We start from the raw sequence: 18,315 nt of genomic DNA on the forward strand, positions 1-18,315 counted from the left end.
TTAATGTGATATAATCTATGTTTAAATGTTTTATATGGAATCAAAAGGGTTTATCTACGTTACAACGACATGGCAACAAAGTTGTAAAATTGGAAATAACTTTAGACAGATAACGTTGGTAAGTGATGTTATCACACTAAAATCATATAATGATGAAACACAATGTATACATCTTGTGGCTGTTCTTTAGAATCAGTGAAAAATCATTTCCATTGCAAGTGCCTTACAGCATTTTTTTTTTTTTTTTTTTAATAAACAAGGGAGCCAACACAATGCCACAAATGCTGTCAGTTGAGTTTAATTTGTATTAAACCTCTAATTTTCCACACAAATTGACACAGTGATTCCCCAAGATGGTCTTCCATGTGAAGGAGATCCCTTATTAATTTATCATGTTTTTTCTGTTATAACAATAACTGTATTTTTAAGTGAAGATTATGGAACATGATACATTTTTGTAATTTTTCACTTTGAAAAAATATTTAGCCATAAAAAATAAAAAAAAAGAACAAATATTGCCGCTATCCTTCTGAAATGGATGGACGCTTGCACAAAGTTGATCAAAATGCAAATAATGGAGTAAAGTTTTAATGGAGGATATCTAATTCTCATTAAATCATCCATTTCACACTGTAGGCTAATTTTCCATATTTCACCAGTAATGAAAACAGATAGAGCTACTGTTTCTCGTTAACTTGGTGCTTGAACGGCATACTGAATGGTAATACTTGTATGAAATTGTTATTGTCAACTAGATTTTTACATTCTCTGAAGAAACAACTCTAGGGTGTTGTGGGTGGTTGCCAGGCCATTACAAGCTCATTGCTTACTGGCCTAAGTATTCTGGTTCCAAAATATGGCCAGGTCCCTCCTTAAAAGTCTATAGTATTTTTCATTTTATTTTATGTTTGTACAAATGCAATGTTCAGCAACAAAGCAGATCTATGTGTATACTGTCAAGCTGCATGTTTCAATCACCTTTTGACCTTCATACAGCTGCCCAGATGGAGAAAAAAATAAAAATCCCCTGTAAGGGTTATCTCTCCTTGGAGCACAAATCTCTGCAGCTGCAGACTTTAGTCCTGGAAAGCACCTTCAATCTCTCTCCTCCTTCCTTCTGTATTAGATTCCTTAGGATCTTTATCCTTTTCCAGAGCTTACTAAAACTTGCCTTTTGTTAAGTTTTCTCAGTGTTGTGCCCCTACTATAATTCTTGGGTATGTTCAAAGGCTGGGTGATACTAAATTGGCCCAAAAACTGTTGAGGAAAATCAACTTGGCTCCATGTTCATTTCACGTACTGTAATTGACCTATTTCATCTTGGGCTGTATGACACGTGCAGAAAGTAATTAAACACTTCAGAGAGTTCTAGTAAATTTTGAATTAATTACCTGTTGAATAGTAAAGATATTGCATAATGTTTTAATATTCAGAAGCACAGTGATGATGTTGTGAATGAATTTGCTCTATTCACAGCAGGTGAGTACAGCTCTCATACTGTGTGTGTGAGAGACAGTGAGAAAGAGTTAACCACAGTCAATAATCTGATACTGTCTGCACTAAATATGTTTCATTCACATCTGCATGACATTTGGAACTTTGAGTATATGTCTATATTTAACTTAAAAACACACTCAAAACTTCAGATGCTTCATTGCATCATGCTGTCTTAAAGTGACCCATATATATATAGTCTACAGAGAGTGGGTTGCAAAGGCATTCAGTGGGAGGGGTTCTTCCATGTGCAGAAAAAGATTTAATGCACAACAAATATATGCATAATTAATAAGTGTTTTCTTGTTATTAACAACAATTGTTAAGGGATGGTTTATACAAATGTTCTCGGTTGGCCAACAAGTAGAAGACAAGACAGGAGATAAACATTTGAGTGCCCCTCAATTCACCTTCTGTGCGGTATGTGTGTGTGGTGAAGGGTTGTTTCATCCATTGCATCTTTCTAAAAAAAGTGTTACCCACAGGTTGTATCAGTGACTAGGTATCATGGGAGGAACAGATTTGCAAAGAGACAAACACAACACAAGGGAGAATTTTCACTGTGTTTATAGCAGTCTCATGCAACACAGTGTAGTCTGTGTGTGGTGTCCAGTTCCAAAGTGACTCAAAAATATTTTGAGCGCACAAAAGTGACAAAGATGCTGCAATGGAAAACTGTGCACTTTAACTTAATCACACACATACACGCATTTTAAGTGACGCTCCATGTACATCTGATGTTTCCAGACATGTTTTAGAAGCCTCAGACACTACAGTTTGAGTGGGGGGCAATAGGGTTAGTTGAGTCGTAGAGTCCAAGTAGTCATCCATTTTGGGCACTTCCAAAACCCAAACTTCCGAAACTGAGTTTACTCAGAAACAGTGGTGATGTCACAGGGCCTTACAGTTGAGCAATGCTCTTTATAAAGATATACTGTACTTTCACAGTTAATAACAGTAATACCATTATTAATTTTGTTCAGTTAGTGCACTGCCTACCTACTTCGCATTTTAACGCATCAGAAACATCATAAGGACAAGAAAGGCCAAAAGACCATCACTAACATTGATCATACTTAAAAATGAATGAATGCCACTGTATTAGATAACAAACTATCAAACAAAATTGAATTTATATTATACATGAAACATAGCACAAGCACCCTTTTCAAAGAAACATTTCCCAAAAATACGTTTGTTAGGTTCTAAATAATAAAACAACACACACACACACACACACACACACACACACACACACACACACACACATATATATATATATATACTGTTCAAAATGAACACAAAAAGTATTTGAACACTTCAGTTAATGGAACCTTTCACTGTGTATGGGTAACTGACCTCAAACATCCACCAAAAATGAACTTTTTTCTCCCAAAAATGGCTAGGACAAAGTGAAGTTAGTTCAGAGAAAAGGTCTAGCACAGGGGATCTTGATTGTCATGTATAAGGACCCATTTTTACTGTGTAAGAAAAATAGTAAATTATATATATAATCACTTGTCATTATATCAAACACAGTTGAAAGCTATTTGGTTCATTAAATGAAGCTTATCATTGTCTTTGTGTTTGTTTTTGAGTTGCCACAGTATGCAATAGACCGGCATGTCTTAAGGTCAATATTAGGTCAAAAATGGCAAAAAAGAAACTGCTTTCTCTAGAAACTCATCAGTTAATCATTGTTTTGAGGAATGAAGGCTATACAATGCTTGAAATTGCCAAAAAAAAGATTTCATACAAAGGTGTACACTACAGTCTTCAAAGACAAAGGACAACTGACTCTAACAAGGACAGAAAGAGATGTGAAAGGCCAGATGTACAACTAAACAAGAGGATAAGTACATCAGAGTCTCTAGTTTGAGAAATAGACACCTCACATGTCCTCAGCTGACAGCTTCATTGAATTCTACCCGCTCAACACCAGTTTCATGCACAACAGTAAAGAGAAGACACAGGGATGCAGGACTTATGGGAAGAATTGCAAAGAAAAAGACACTTTTGAAACAGAAAAACAAAAAGAAAAGGTAGGCAAAGAAACTCAAACATTGGGCAACAGATAATTGGAAAAGAGTGTTATGGATCTTAACCACATTGAGCTTTTGTGGGATCAGCTAGACTGTAAGGTGTGTGAGAAGTGCCCGACAAGACAGCCACATCTATGGCAAGTCCTACAGGAAGCGTGGGGTGAAATGTCACCTGAGTATCTGGACAAACTGACAGCTAGAATGCCAAGGATCTGCAAAGCTGTCATTGCTGCACGTGGAGAATTTTTTGATGTGAACTCTTTGAAGTAGTTTAAGAAGTTCTGAACATTTTGATCAAATTGTAATAGTAATTTTTCACGTTATTAATGTCCTGACTAAACATTGTGATCAGATGAATGCCACTTTGGTGTATAAAAGTAACAATTTCTTTCCATAAGAGCAAAATCTGTACATTATTCCAAACTTTTGGCCGCCAGTGTTTATATATATATATATATTTATATTTTTTTTACACTTTTTCTTGATATTTTCACGGATCCCCTAGCACCCCCTTCTCCTTTATCATTTACATCTCACACACTTTATCTGATAACACAACATACTATTATTAATAATTAGTATTATTATTGTGATTATTATTATAGGATAACTGAATGTCACCACAGCAAACAGTAGTAAAAATCAAGACATATTTGTGAGTTGTGTAATATGAATGAGCTATAAACCACACGTGCTTATTATTTCATATAGGGAAGTTGAAGTTGGCAACTTTAATAAAATGGCGACTATGTGTTTTCTCTGTTAATGAAGCACCCTCCATAACAACCCCTCCTTGTTCTGCAATGCATGGACGAGCGCTCTCAGTCAGCGCGCAGACACAACACAGGCGCGTTCCCGAGCACGTGAGCTCCAGTGGTCAGAGACAATTGCTCGCGCTGACCGATATGATAATGACTGCCACAATTTTCCAAACAGTAAGCGCAATGGGTAGACAAAAACAAAACATTTAGACCACAACCCTCAAGGGTTCTGTGATCAGATGTGGGTGTATGTGACACAAAGAGAGAGAGAGAGAGAGAGAGAGAGAGAGAGAGTTTGCTGGTTACAGCATGATTATGCAATTAGACACACTATCACATCATGGCAACAGGTTGGACATGTTAGTGAACTTAAAACAAGCTTCTCTACTTTTCAATCCAAACTAATAGCCCAACCTTGGCTTTCAACAACAAAATCTCAGTGATTTATTTATTGTGTATCTTTATTCCTAACGCAAAGTGAAATTATAAGCAACCCAGAGGTGGTGCATTTCTGACAAAGTAAAAGCGAAAGCATTGCAACCATATGGAAGTGAGAAAAGCAGGCAATATCAAATAATTAACAGGAAATTTAACAGCTTATTTTAACTAGGTGATTTTAGCGTTGTTTGAACAACCTCAGGACCGCAGAAACAGCGCCGGGAGAGGATCCCCGGACCCCTCACGCTCTGTTTGCCCCTCTGTTTGCCAAACTTTCACTCCCACTCACAATGCACATTGTCCTCTAAGAAATGCGCTGCTACCCCTCCCTGACAACTTTTTTTTTTTTTTTTTTTTTTACCTAGAAAAGCACAATATAATTGTTCCAAACACAGTGGAAGATTAGCGCGCAGCTCTGCCTCGAAAAGCGCTCTGATGAGTGAATCGTAAAAGAGTTACGCGCATGCGCAGGACCTGAGGCGCCAAATTTAGCGGGAGGGAGAGGCAGTCCCAGCTTTGTCTGATGGATCTGTTTACAGTGTCGCACACTCCGCTAGAGAGTTTAATATCGGCACTTCCTCCTCTAAGTGGAGCCTACCCTTGGAGCTGACAGCACTCCACACTTCAGCACCCTTGAGCCGCGCGCACTCATCATCACCTCTCTACCCACCGGGATGGCGAGGCGACCTAGACACAGGTGAGATTTAAGAGTTCAACATTATTTTGCTCGCATTAACAGATTGCGCTTCACAGACACATGTGGACATTCAGACTTGAGAATAGACAACTCTTGAGGGGCACGTTATTTTTTGAACTAAATGCAGCTCAAACGCATGCTCAAAACAGTTGCATATAGAAAACACATTCATCTTTTAGCGGAATGGTTATTATGAGACTCACTGTGCAGCGCGCGCCGTGTTGAACAGGTGGACATCTGGCATGTGCGCTTCTCGCTCGCGCCCGCGCGGTGGTCTCGAGCTCTTGTGCATTAAATTTTCATTCATTCACCGTGCGCACAGGTAGCGCGTGCGGGTCCGTTTGACTGGTCACGTTGAGATTCGGTACTTCCCCAAAAATTACACTCACACAATACGATTCGGAAACAATTGTGGAGAAGCGCAGTGACAGCTCGGCGACGTAGTGTGGTCGAAAAATAGCGGGCGAATGCAGAAAACATCTCGGCATGTTCACGTATGTAGTTTTCAAATTATTTAAGTGTTTTTAAATAAATCGAACGCGCGTTTAAGGCGGCACGCCAGCATTTTTGTGCTTGGATTATGTTTGAAATTAGCCAACATGTGAGCGGGATGGATGATATATTATGGATTATACCAAATTGTCCTGTCCTCGCGGCTGTCGGATTTGGAGTAATTAGTATTCTAGTGTTAAGTTCATGTTTAAAACGACAGAAGAATCGTGTAGATTATAAGAATTTGCTAATTTAGAGAGACCGCGGGGTTCTTCCGTACAGAAAAAGTCACGCAGCACGTCTGTCACTTGTGCACTTGTTACCCCAATCGCTATTACTACCCCGCAAAATGACTGCACGAGCGAACAAAAAGTTGTTGCGGTAGAGAAATACAGTCATACAGCCCACCAGCATTTGCATAAGAAGCCCCAAACTTAAACCATTTATACTTGTATATAAAGACAATACATTAGGCTCAGGTTACAGGTGCTCAAATTCGTGGATTTGTTTAATAAATTAATAAATTGCTCACATACGATTATGATAAACCATAGACTTTTTAAAAAGTCCTCTGAATAAACTTTCAGTTTCAGTGACACATCAACAAGTCAAATGCAAATTCCGAAGCATAAAAAAACATCTATTTGACTAATTGCATTTTATTTTAGTGAGCAAGGTGCGTTTTGAGTTTAAAATTTCCTGTGAAGTACTTTGTAGTCAAGGAAGTGCTTATCATCTTTATCTTTTGTTTAAAGCAATAGCAGGGAGGACAAACACTGAGTATAAAAGTACACACATACATACACACACACACACACATATACACCTGTGGCACAAAGGCCAGTGGAACATTGTTCCCCTGCTTATGCACCATTCTGATTGGCTAAGAGCCGGCCAGGTGAGATGGTTTTGACAGTACCTGTGCAGGTCTGAACATGCTTCCATCATGAAACAGTGCCAGTCCACGCACACGCTTGCTGTTTCTGTGGAAACCAAAAACATCAGAACAGGTTTCTCTGAGTGTGTCCCCCCCTGCACCCTAACCTGCCGGCTGTACTGGATCAGCCACTCTAGTTTTGTGTTGACGTGTTATCGCTTAATTTTTCTTTAATGCGTGATAGGAGTATGGGGGTGAAAGGGTGTTGTTTTATGTATGTCAACATAGATTCAACGCTTACATGTTAATGAGGATCTTCCTTCCTGTCCCCCATTCCCTTGTTGTTGTTTTTTCCATCCCTCGTCCTTCATGCTTGCACTTTTGCTTGACCTCAATTTACCCCCCCCCCATTTCCTCTGTCTCTCCACCCTAACTTTTCTTACCCTTTGCCACTTTATACTCTCTGTTGCCCCCTACTATCTTTATCTCTCAATCTATCATTTACAACCTCCTCCTACCTCCAGTGTTTACAGTAGTGACGAAGATGATGATGATGTGGAGATTTATGATCATGACTACGATGGTCCTCATGCCAAGACAGGAAAACGCCACCTCGGCAAGACACGCTGGACCCGTGAAGAGGTATGCAAAACTGTTGTCTGGATTTGTTTGGGTGTTTTTATTGTCTAACGTTCTGATCTGTGCTTCAAACACAGAATTAAGCTTTTATTTTAAGAGTTACAAAGTACTTTTTTCTGATTTCATATGATGCAATTTATTTTGTATTCTGAATGATGCATGTTTTAGGCTATTAATGTATGGTGTAAATCCAAGGACATAAGATACTTTTATGTTTTAAATTTAATTTCACCTGTTAACAAGTAATATGTCACCTTTTCGACACTATTCCGAAGTGAAGTAGTACTTTTGGTCCGTTTTTGCATTAATAATTTTATCGAAAGTCTTTATGTAGCTTTTTTGAGGTGAGTATATTTACTGAAGCAAGCATTACAGGTTCCATTTGTTAACATTGGTTAACAACGTTAGTTAACATGAACTAACAATAAACAATACTTTTACAGCATTTATTAATCTTAGTTAATGTTAATTTCAACATATACTAATACATTTTAAAAATCAAAAGTTGTATATGTTAACATTAGGTAATGCAGTATGAACAAACATGAAGTAACAACAAACAATTGTGTTTTATTAACAAACATAAACAAAGATTTATAAATGCTGTAAAAATATACTGTATATTGTTCATTGTTTGTTCATGATATCTAATGCATTAACTAATGTTAACAAATGGAACCTTATTGTAAAGTGTTACCTTTTATTAATTATGTATTCGCTGCTAAAATGTTTGGATTATTCTTTACAGGATGAGAAGCTGAAGAGGCTGGTAGAGCATCATGGTTCAGAAGACTGGAAAGTCATTGCCAGCTTTCTACCTGTGAGTGTGTGTGTTTATATATGATTGTTTAAGTGTGTGTGTCTGTGTATGTAGGTTGTGTATTAAGGCTTTAGGGGGTTAGGTTAGGTTATGTTAGGTGTGGTGTTTTAGATATGTGCATTTGCATGTGAATAACCAAAGGATCAGGTACTGCAGAAGTGTGTGTGGAGAATTTTGCATAATTGGGTATTCCTCATTGGTTGGCCTAGTTTGGAACAGAGTCAAATGGGGGGGGGGGGGGTTAGGCAGGGTTTCAGAATCCACTGTGCACCTGCATGCACACACGGATGTACAAACAAACACACACACACATAAAAATGTGCACTCAGGTAGAAGCACATGTTCACACACAGACACATATTAAAATTTCTCAGGCACGTACACACAATGCACACACTCTTAGACACATGGAGATACTGTGATCTTATTATAGCCGAAAATCAAAATCTAGATATAGATCGTTATGCGTAAATCTCGGCACCTGAACAAGAATCAGAAACTGCAGTTGTTTCATTTCTGAATCACTCTGTGGGGTTTCCAAAACACCTGGCAATCTCATGCAGACTAACTCCATCTAACTCCATTTAATTCAATGCAATTTACATGCCAGGTTAATATACCCCAAAATTAAGCTCATTTCTCTGTTATCTAATGTTATTTATCTATCAATTTATGTGTTCATAGAATCGCACAGATGTTCAGTGTCAGCATCGTTGGCAAAAAGTTCTCAACCCTGAACTAATCAAAGGCCCATGGACTAAAGAAGAGGACCAACGGGTAAGACTAACGGCATCTACAATAGGAAACAAAATAATTAGACAGTAAGCTAAAGGCCAACGTATTACCATAAGATGGGAGACCACAACCAAAATGTCACCTCAAAAAAACCCCAAACAACCAAAATACAACCACAAAATTGCTATTATGCCACCAACTAATCCTCATGCAACCAGGAGAGAATTGAGGGGGGAAATGAAGATCCATTGAGTGGGTGTTGTAATGATTAACTGTTGGTACCAGGTGCTTCTCTATTTATCATCATTTTTATGACCCTGCAGAAGTCATTAGCAGGTGTATTTTACAGATATTCAGTGTAATACCACTATCTGTATCTGTGTGCAATCCTAACACACTTATGCAATGCAAGTTCTCTTTCTTTCTGGGTTTTTGCAGGCTTCTAGAACTCCCCTTCTTTCAGTTCTATTTACGTACCCCTCCTTTTCCTTTTCCCATGCTCTAATTCAGTGTTTCCCAATCTTGTGTGTCTTATGTACACCTAAGGCTTAACTACCCCTTCATCGACATCAAATCTGAAATGTATTCCTTTTCACTGCTATTATACTGGATTTATTTGAATGAGGAACTGAATGTGTTAAGGTGTTCATAAAATCCTGAGAATAATTGCAATGAATTATTTGGATATTTTTTTACCTTTTTAGCCTTCTAAGTTGCAATTTCTATTTTAAATGTTTAACCAACCAAAAGCAAACTCTTTGCAAGTTATCCTTGGAACCTGCTTAAAAGGTCAGTTAACCCAGAAAATGATGTAATCAACCCTCATGTTGTTCCAAACCCGTTTGACTTTCTTTTCTCTGTGGAACACAAAAGGAAACTAGGCAAAATGTTAGCCTCAGTCACCATTTACTTTAAAGTGAAAGGTGACTGAGACTGATCTCCTTTTGTGCCCTAAAAAAGGTCTAAGTGAGATTTTTCATATATTTACCTGTGCATCTTCTTTCTTTGCCTTGCTGTCTTGTTCTCAGGTGATTGAGTTGGTTCAGAAGTACGGCCCTAAGCGTTGGTCTGTTATCGCAAAGCATTTGAAAGGTCGGATCGGTAAGCAATGTAGAGAGCGTTGGCACAACCACCTGAACCCAGAAGTGAAGAAGACTTCCTGGACTGAGGAAGAAGATCAGATTATTTACCAAGCTCATGAGAAACTTGGAAACCGTTGGGCAGAGATTGCCAAGCTACTTCCGGGCAGGTAAGAGAATGTCAAAAATATTATTTTAGGGTTCCCACGGTCATGGAAAACCTAAAACTATTAGGAAATACAATTTAGATATAAAAAAAATAAAACTGTATTGTGATTTCAAGGCCTGGCAATGGTACAGAAATTAATTAAATCTTAAAAAGTTGTGGAATTTTTCATAGTACATTTTTTTTAGTTATGTTCAGTTCTAAAATGTTTCATCGACTCGAAATTGCTGTATGTAAGTGCTGCTCTATAAAAACGATTTCTGAAAATCCTTATCCAGTAATCACAAACAAAAAGTTATTGAGATTCTTTGGTCAAAAAATGTATGGGAATCCTGTTATATGTTTGTGTTAATGAAGGTCTAATTATTATTCTTTTATTTTCAGAACTGATAATGCCATAAAGAACCACTGGAACTCCACTATGCGGCGGAAAGTTGAGCAGGAGGGCTACCTGCAGCACGCTGCCAAAGTGAGCCCCACTCCACTAAACAATGGCTACGCTAAACCTCCTCACCAACTAAACTACAATCACACAACAAGCAACACATCCATGCCTGCCTCCATGAGCAATCAGTATCCATACTACATGTCTGACTCGCAACGGGTATGGATAACGAATGTTATCTCACTCATATTTACCCATTTAAATTATGCTATTTTGGACAATGAGGACACACTCAAGTTAAATGTACAGTTTTGCATGAATGTTGTTCCCTATTTGCAATTGTTTCTTGTGTTTTCTTGTATCCAGGTGCCATTTCCACTTGCTCTTCAGTTGAACATCTTGAACATGCCTCAACATGGCACTGCTGCTATCCAGGTAACCCAAGAGTAATTTTGTTGAAGCTATTCTGAAATTGCTAATGTTAATTAACACAACACTACTTGAAAATGCAGAGCCTCAATAAAAGCTTAAATTATCATAATTGATCTTTAGTCAAGTAACTATATACTGTAAAGGATTTAGGACTAAGTGTATGTCAGTAGAAATGAAAGGTTGTTTCAAATTTTGAAAAAGATTATGAATACAAACATTCAAACTTCATCATGAACAAATAAGACCAGTAACATGCATTAAGAAAGTAAATAGGCTCAATTTTGCTTTCACACGTGGTCTTTAAATTAGAGGAATACATAAAGTTTTGTTCACTCTACACTGTCATTGTTCCTGTGTTTTAGAGACACTACAGCGAAGAGGACCCCGAGAAAGAAAAGAGGGTGAAGGAGATTGAGATGCTTTTGATGTCAACAGAAAACGAGCTGAAGGGGCAGCAAGCACTACCAGTAAGTGTTTGAATGTACTTAGCCATAGTTTAGGAACATACTGTATATGTACCCAAGGCCAGTAGTTAGCTAAATATGGAAAAACCTCTATTTGGGGACATTTGGACATGTCCTCATTTGGAAAAACATTTAATAAATAGAATAAACATTTAAAAAAATATATATATTTTTTATTTATTCTAAAAATGCAATTTTGGATTCTGTGTTTGTGTTCTTCTACATAATTTGTAATTAGCTTTATTTAAAACCAATTTAAGTTTGTGGTATCTCCCCATTTAGATAGCTACTGTAAGTAAAAGTATTTGCATGTGAGCAGGTTTAAGTGGTTTACGAGGACTTTTTTTAAAGTTACAAACTGGTAAGGGTACAAGGGTATTATGCTATAAATGTGGTTTATGAGGATATTTCTGGTGTCCCCATAATTCAAATAGCTTAAAAAAACAAACTAAACAATGTTTTATTGAAAATGTAAAAATGCAGTAAGTTTTTTGTGAGGGTTAGGTTTAGGGTTAGGGTTAGGGGATAGAATCTATAGTTCGTACAGTATAAAAATCATTATGTCTATGGAGTGTCCTCATAATGATAGCTGCACCAACATGTGTGTGTGTGTGTGTGTGTGTGGGCATGTTTATGTGGTTTACGAGGACAATTTTTTAGGTTACAAACTGGTAATTTAAGGGTATTATGCTATAAATGTGGTTTATGAGGACATATCTAGTGTCCCCATAATTTAAATAGCTTAAAAAACATACTAAATGATGTTTTTTTGAAAATGTAAAAATGCAAAAAGTTTTTTGTGAGGGTTAGGTTTAGGGTTAGGGCTAGGGGATAGAATCTATAGTTTGTACAGTATAAAAACAATTATGTCTGTGGAGAGTCCTCATAATGATAGCTGCACCAACATGTGTGTGTGTGTATGTGTGTGTGTGTGTGTGTGTGTGTGAATGTGATTAATTGGAGGAAGCATCTGGGGGTCTATTTCACATTCTAACTGCTTGGCTAAATGATGCAATTGTCCCTTATCACACCACAAGCTCTGTTTAACTCCTTGTGCAACTCTTACCCCCCTCCCAACACTTCACATCATTCAACTCGACAAGTTCCCTTTCTCTCTGATCGTTGTTCCTCCATCCATCCCTCTCTTTATTTTGCTCAATTTTTGCCTCTCACACCCTCCCATACACACAAACACACAGTTTCTCTCTCTGAAACTTTATTTTTTTCCCTCCCTCTCTCTTTAAGATCTCCATGGCTGTCTTCGGTGGGTGGAACCGTGGCTCTTTGACGGACAGCTCGGCCGGGGTGGCTGTTTCAGTCCCAGCACCATCCCTAGAGCAGGGCTGCCTTCCAGAAGAGAGCGCCCATGGAAACACAAACAGCCCAAACAATGACAACAACTCCACCTTGCCAGAGTTTATTGATGCCATTGATTCGGTAAGAGACAAAAAATGGATACTATACTACATGACAAACTATCTAAACAAATCTAAAAGGATTGGTGACCTTAGTTGTAATGTACACATCAGTCAGAATTTTGGACACACTAGACTTAATTTTGATTTGTTTAATATTTTGTGGTCACTACATACGTAGTTCTCATACTTCCATTTCTGCTATTTCATAGTTTACTGACTTTACTATTAAATAGTAACATGTATCCGAACTTTTGACTCTGGTATCTTAAATGATGGGATGTCAGGTGCTAGCAGCGTTCAGCCACCCCCAGTGTCCTCATGTAATCTCGTCTTTTCAGGCCCCTCCTATCTGGGCCAACATACACTCTGATAGGAAGTTGCTTAAAACAGACAAGGCACAGTCCAATCAGGGTTCAAGGGGCTGCATCTCGCCCGCCCACAGTGATGACGACAGTGTCCTCACATTTCTTTGCTCTACGCCAAAACATTCAGTCGTCAGAAACCTACCCTATTCTCCCTCTCAGGTACCAGAGTGATGCCTGAAACTGCCACTCCATAATCAAAACCCCATCCAATCAGTCACCCAATTATCAAGGAGTATTATACTGATTATCTGAACACCATGAGTCTAATCAATCACACTAATACAAATCAATCTGCATGTGTCAACATGCGTAGGATTCATAAAGGTCATAAATGTGCAAGTGAAAAGATATTAGATTGTATTACTTTAGCTCAATTTAGGTTGCTCATGTCATGTTTTTACACTTTTATGACACTCTTTTAACACTTTATATCTCTACAGAATAAGAGTTTAATCAGTGGTACTGTTGATTTTGCTTGCTTTTATTAGTTCCCTGGTCGAGTCAAGCACTATATAGCCAAGACAGCAATCAACTTCAGTGTCAGAAATTATCTTTTTAGGTTGAGTGTGTTGTGTGAATAAGGCACGTTGCCTTGCCTTTTTGAATGGCAGGGTCAGATTGAAAGGAACGCCCCATAAACACCCTGTTATCAGCATATAGTTTAAAGCATGCAATCATTTTTAATTCCCTTGACAGCTATTTATGTTATACTTGTTGATATTATGTTTAGCAAATATTTGCAGGTGTGTTTTGCATGGCATGCCAGTGTTTCTCTGATCTTAGACTATTGTAACCACTGCAACAAATGATTTTGAGCATTGCATAAGGATTTTAACATTTAAAGGGACAGTTCACCAAAAAATGTAAATTTAAATTCACCCTCATGTTGTTCCAAACCCATTAGACCTGTATGGAACACAAAAGAAAAAGTTTAGCACAATGCTACCCTCAGTCACCATTCACTTTCACTGTATGGAAAAAATTTGCAATGAAAGTGAACGGTGACCCTATTTAATAGAGACCCTAACATTTTAACATCTCCTTTTGCGCTCCAAGGAAGAAAGAAAGTCGTGCAGGTTTGGAACAAAATGAGGGATTTTAAGGTTTTTAATTTTGGGGTGCGAAACTACCCCTTTAAGTTTACAGACCCATTTGTAATGACTATATTTTATTTAATATTGTTAGTAATATAACATTATTAATATAATTATTTTGCTTTATTTATGGAGATTTTGTCCTCATCCAGAAGTCCTCTTAAAGCTCTGAATATTCAACATGTGGTTTGTGTGTTTAGTATGTACTGTAATTGTAGGGTTTTTCTCTTCCATTGCAGTTCTTCAATGTATCAGTGAGCCCAGAATCGGACAGTCAAAATGTACCTGTCACGCCCTCACCTGTCTGCTCCCAGAAAGCACTGCAACAGGACCTCTCTCTCCGACCTCAGAAAGAAAATGAGCTGTAAGGAGCCATTTGATTCTCTGCATTTGTAATTGTGTTAGAATTTACCATTCAACATTTTCTTTGAAGTTTAAAAAAAACATAAAAAAATGTCCTCATGCACATTTTCAGCAAAATCTCAGATTAAATTATGTGATTAAGATGTCATCTGTTGACATTTTAAAGGCTAATTAAAATGCAATTATAAACAGAATTCATAAGTGCCTGTATATGGCCGTCACATTTCAGATTCCGCACCCCCAATCTGAGGCGTTCCATCATGGAGTGCTCTCCTCGCACACCCACTCCGTTCAAATCCGGACTGACAATACAAGACGCCAAATACGGACCTCTGAAGCGGGTGAGTCTCTTTTGGTTGTGAGTTTACACATTTATATATGTTTTGATTTTTTTTGTTCTAAGATTCCATTCTGGTTCTGTTCCAGGTCCACAGTCCTTCACTGGACTCTGGAGTGGTTGGCGCTATCAAGCAGGAGCCCCAGGAGTGTGAGATCAGTGTAGGAGGGGTGCACCTGGACCAGCCCCCCCTGAAGAAGATCAAACAGGAGGTCGGTTTGCTCGTATAGGCTTATGTGGGCTCTTTGTGTTTCATCATTTGAATATGTCTCCATGTAATATTCAAATGAAAGAAATGTAAAAACGTCTTGTCTGTACGTTAATATTTGAATTTGTGAGTAATATCAGTATGCAGTCAAACTTGTCTCATCTGTCCACTCAAAGGTGATGAATAGGGAATAAATTGGATGTTAGACATTATATGCACTGGATTATGAAAGTCATTTATTGTAATATATAATACTGCATTTAGTTAATGTATCCGGATCTTATTTGTAGGTGGAGTTAACCTGTCTGCAGTGGGAGGGGCAAGATCTACACACCCAGCTCTTCCCTTCCAGTGACTCCGCCCATGACATGCCTGTGAGTACCCTCACATTGTACTTAACTTTATGCTGTTTTTCCCTCTGTTATGCAATCCGTTTTGATTCCCCAACATGTTTAGTACAATATTTGACGGTTCTGTTCTCTGGCTGTAGGATCTGTTGACTAGCTCTGTGCTGATGCTCCCCACAGCAGAAAAAACTGAGGATGGACACAAAGCCGCCCACCTGCCCCGCAGAGCCATGGGAAGCCCTCTGCAGGTACCATAGCTACCATTGTACCCTTATATACCCATCTACAATGGCCCTAAAAAGTATATGGACACTGAAGTCACTCATTGTTTACATTGAATGTCATTACATAGGTAATAATCAAACCAAAGTGCATGCATTAGATTAACTATGAACATGTTCCACAATGTTTGACAACCAGAAAATGTCCAAATACTGACTTTTACTAAATACATCTATTGTTTTATCATTATAACTCATTTGATATGTTGTTATATAATGTTTATAAGACATCTATACATTTTTATATGAAGTGTCCAGATACTTTTTGGGGCCGCTGCTTCTCACATCCACACAAATCCCCAAATTTTTGCTAAATATGGTCCACATTTCTGATTTATAAGCTGTATAGCTGGTGTTTATATAAAGGTATAGAGTCTTTTGTAGAGGTGAGTATTGACTTTATGACTGCAGGTGCTAAATTGCCCCATAAAATTGTAAAGTTAGGATTCATTAGATACAGGTGTTTTGGCTATGCAAAACCTGATCATCTTCCCTCTCTTCTCCACTTCTCTCCTGCAGCAGTTGAGCACATGGGAACAGGTGCTTTGTGGGAAGACAGAGGACCAGACGATGCCCTCTGAATCCTCACACAAATACCTCAGCAATTTTTCTTCACGAGCACTGGTCATGTAAAGAGACGACAGTAATATAGAAAGGGAAGTAGATAGAAGGAGAGTGAACAAGAAGACAATCATTCTTCAAGAAGAAATAAAAGAGGAACACTCCAACACTTGTGGTACTTAATTTGGGAGAGGCTCAAAGCCATTGTTTAGACTGCACAGTCAATGTTAGTTGGCAGTGTTTAAGCTGTGCCCGCATTCATTTGATTGAACCAACCAAAGACATTTTTCATGTTGTTTTTTCTACTTTTTTATTTCATTTTAATAATATTGTATTATATATTTTGTATTATATATGGGAAATGAATTCTCTATGTGGGTTTTAATTTTATGGATTTTAATATAAGGAACAATTTGCAGTAATTTATTATTTTGTATTAATAATAATTATCTACAGTGGGCACCTTTGCCAGTGTTTGATCCCAGTATTTGGGCTTCCTGCTCATGTCTTAATTGCTAAACGTGTGTTAATTGTAAGGAGCTTGTATTGTAAGTGTCCTCCAAGCATTATCAAAATCATATACCCAAAACTAAACAAAATGGAAATTACACAAAATTGACTAAATCTGTAGGTGTGGAACAGCACTGCCCTTGCAGAGATCATGTATTTCAAACAAATGCACTGCACTGTTATGTATTCCCGGTCGAAACAGGCATTAGGAAACTATTTACGCCCAATGTCTACAAAAATCACTTTGCCAAGTTTGAAAATTCTAGACGTTAGGTGATATATCTAGTGTACAAATGTACTCTGCCAGTTTAGTAGTGTTGCCATTTCAAAAGAGTTCAAGATTGAAACCACAACGTTGAGCTTTCATTGTATTAGCACTATTTCAGGTTTTAGATCAACTATGCAGAGATTTCAATAGAACAAATTTTTTTTTTTTTAAATAATTTTCTTTAATTTTTTTATTTAATTTTTTTCATTTTTGTATTTGCAAAAAAAAGAAAAAAAGTTTACCAATCATTTTCAAATCAAGGGTTTAAAGTTTGCCTTTGAAATTATAAAACATTTCTTTATCACTTTTTCATAAACACTTTTTTTTTTTTTTTTTACATCGATTTCTAATCAGATTTACATTGGTATTTGTAGTTTTTAAAACACTGAAATGATTGTTGCTTTTATACCTAGTCAGCTTGTTTTTGTTACAATCAGCCTTTGATACTACGATTGCAGAGTCCAATCAGAAGAAAAGCATTTAGCAATAACGTTTTTGTTATTCGCTGCCTTTTTTGTATTAGCTTCAAGTACAAACACTTTTTTACACTTTACATTGATTATGGACTTTTCGTACGTTTTTATACTTTTATAACTGCCTTGTAAATAAAGTGTGTTTTGAAAAAACATTTCTGGCCTTGTATGCTTTATTTTCCAATGTGGAAACTTAAAACTTTGTAAAGCTACGTTGTTCAAAGATTAACTGCCCCACTTTATATGTATGTGTTTATAATCTAAAAATGTTGTATATAGCCTAAACCTACTTTCTGAATTCCTTAATGCTTCATAACTACTATTCACTTGCTTGAGTGTGCATGAGATCAAAATGAAAACACTATATATATTACAAAGTTTCATATAAACCTGTTATTATTTAATTTATTTAATTTAATTAAGTGATGGCCTTGACTGCATATAAATAATGGTTTTGACCTTAATTTTCTTGTGTGACACAATAAAGAGACCCACAAAATAAAAGCAGTCATTTTTCATAAACCATTTAATTGTGCCCAGCAAGTGTGGTGCACAGTATTTACTTAGAT

General features: G+C 37.3%; 1 protein-coding gene across 2 annotated transcripts; it reads left to right on the forward strand.

The window, feature by feature from the left end:
* The first annotated feature begins 5,247 nt into the window (after nt 1-5,247).
* Nucleotides 5,248-17,906, forward strand: LOC127418672 (transcriptional activator Myb-like). 2 transcript variants are annotated; one of them, XM_051659379.1, is made up of 15 exons: nt 5,248-5,432; nt 7,326-7,443; nt 8,189-8,260; nt 8,945-9,037; nt 10,024-10,244; nt 10,625-10,844; nt 10,992-11,060; nt 11,420-11,524; nt 12,767-12,958; nt 14,638-14,762; nt 14,991-15,102; nt 15,188-15,310; nt 15,597-15,680; nt 15,797-15,901; nt 16,454-17,906. In XM_051659379.1, the coding sequence occupies exons 1-15, from the start codon at nt 5,410-5,412 to the stop codon at nt 16,565-16,567; spliced, it is 1,776 nt and encodes a 591-aa protein (XP_051515339.1). In that variant the 5' UTR covers nt 5,248-5,409; the 3' UTR covers nt 16,568-17,906. The 2 variants fall into 2 exon arrangements, with proteins under 2 accessions (XP_051515339.1, XP_051515340.1); XM_051659380.1 differs by lacking the exon at nt 5,248-5,432 and adding an exon at nt 5,512-5,926.
* Nucleotides 17,907-18,315: the final 409 nt, after the last annotated feature.

This window comes from Myxocyprinus asiaticus, chromosome 28 (assembly GCF_019703515.2).
Source record: "Myxocyprinus asiaticus isolate MX2 ecotype Aquarium Trade chromosome 28, UBuf_Myxa_2, whole genome shotgun sequence".
Classification (NCBI taxonomy): Eukaryota; Metazoa; Chordata; class Actinopteri; order Cypriniformes; family Catostomidae; genus Myxocyprinus; species Myxocyprinus asiaticus.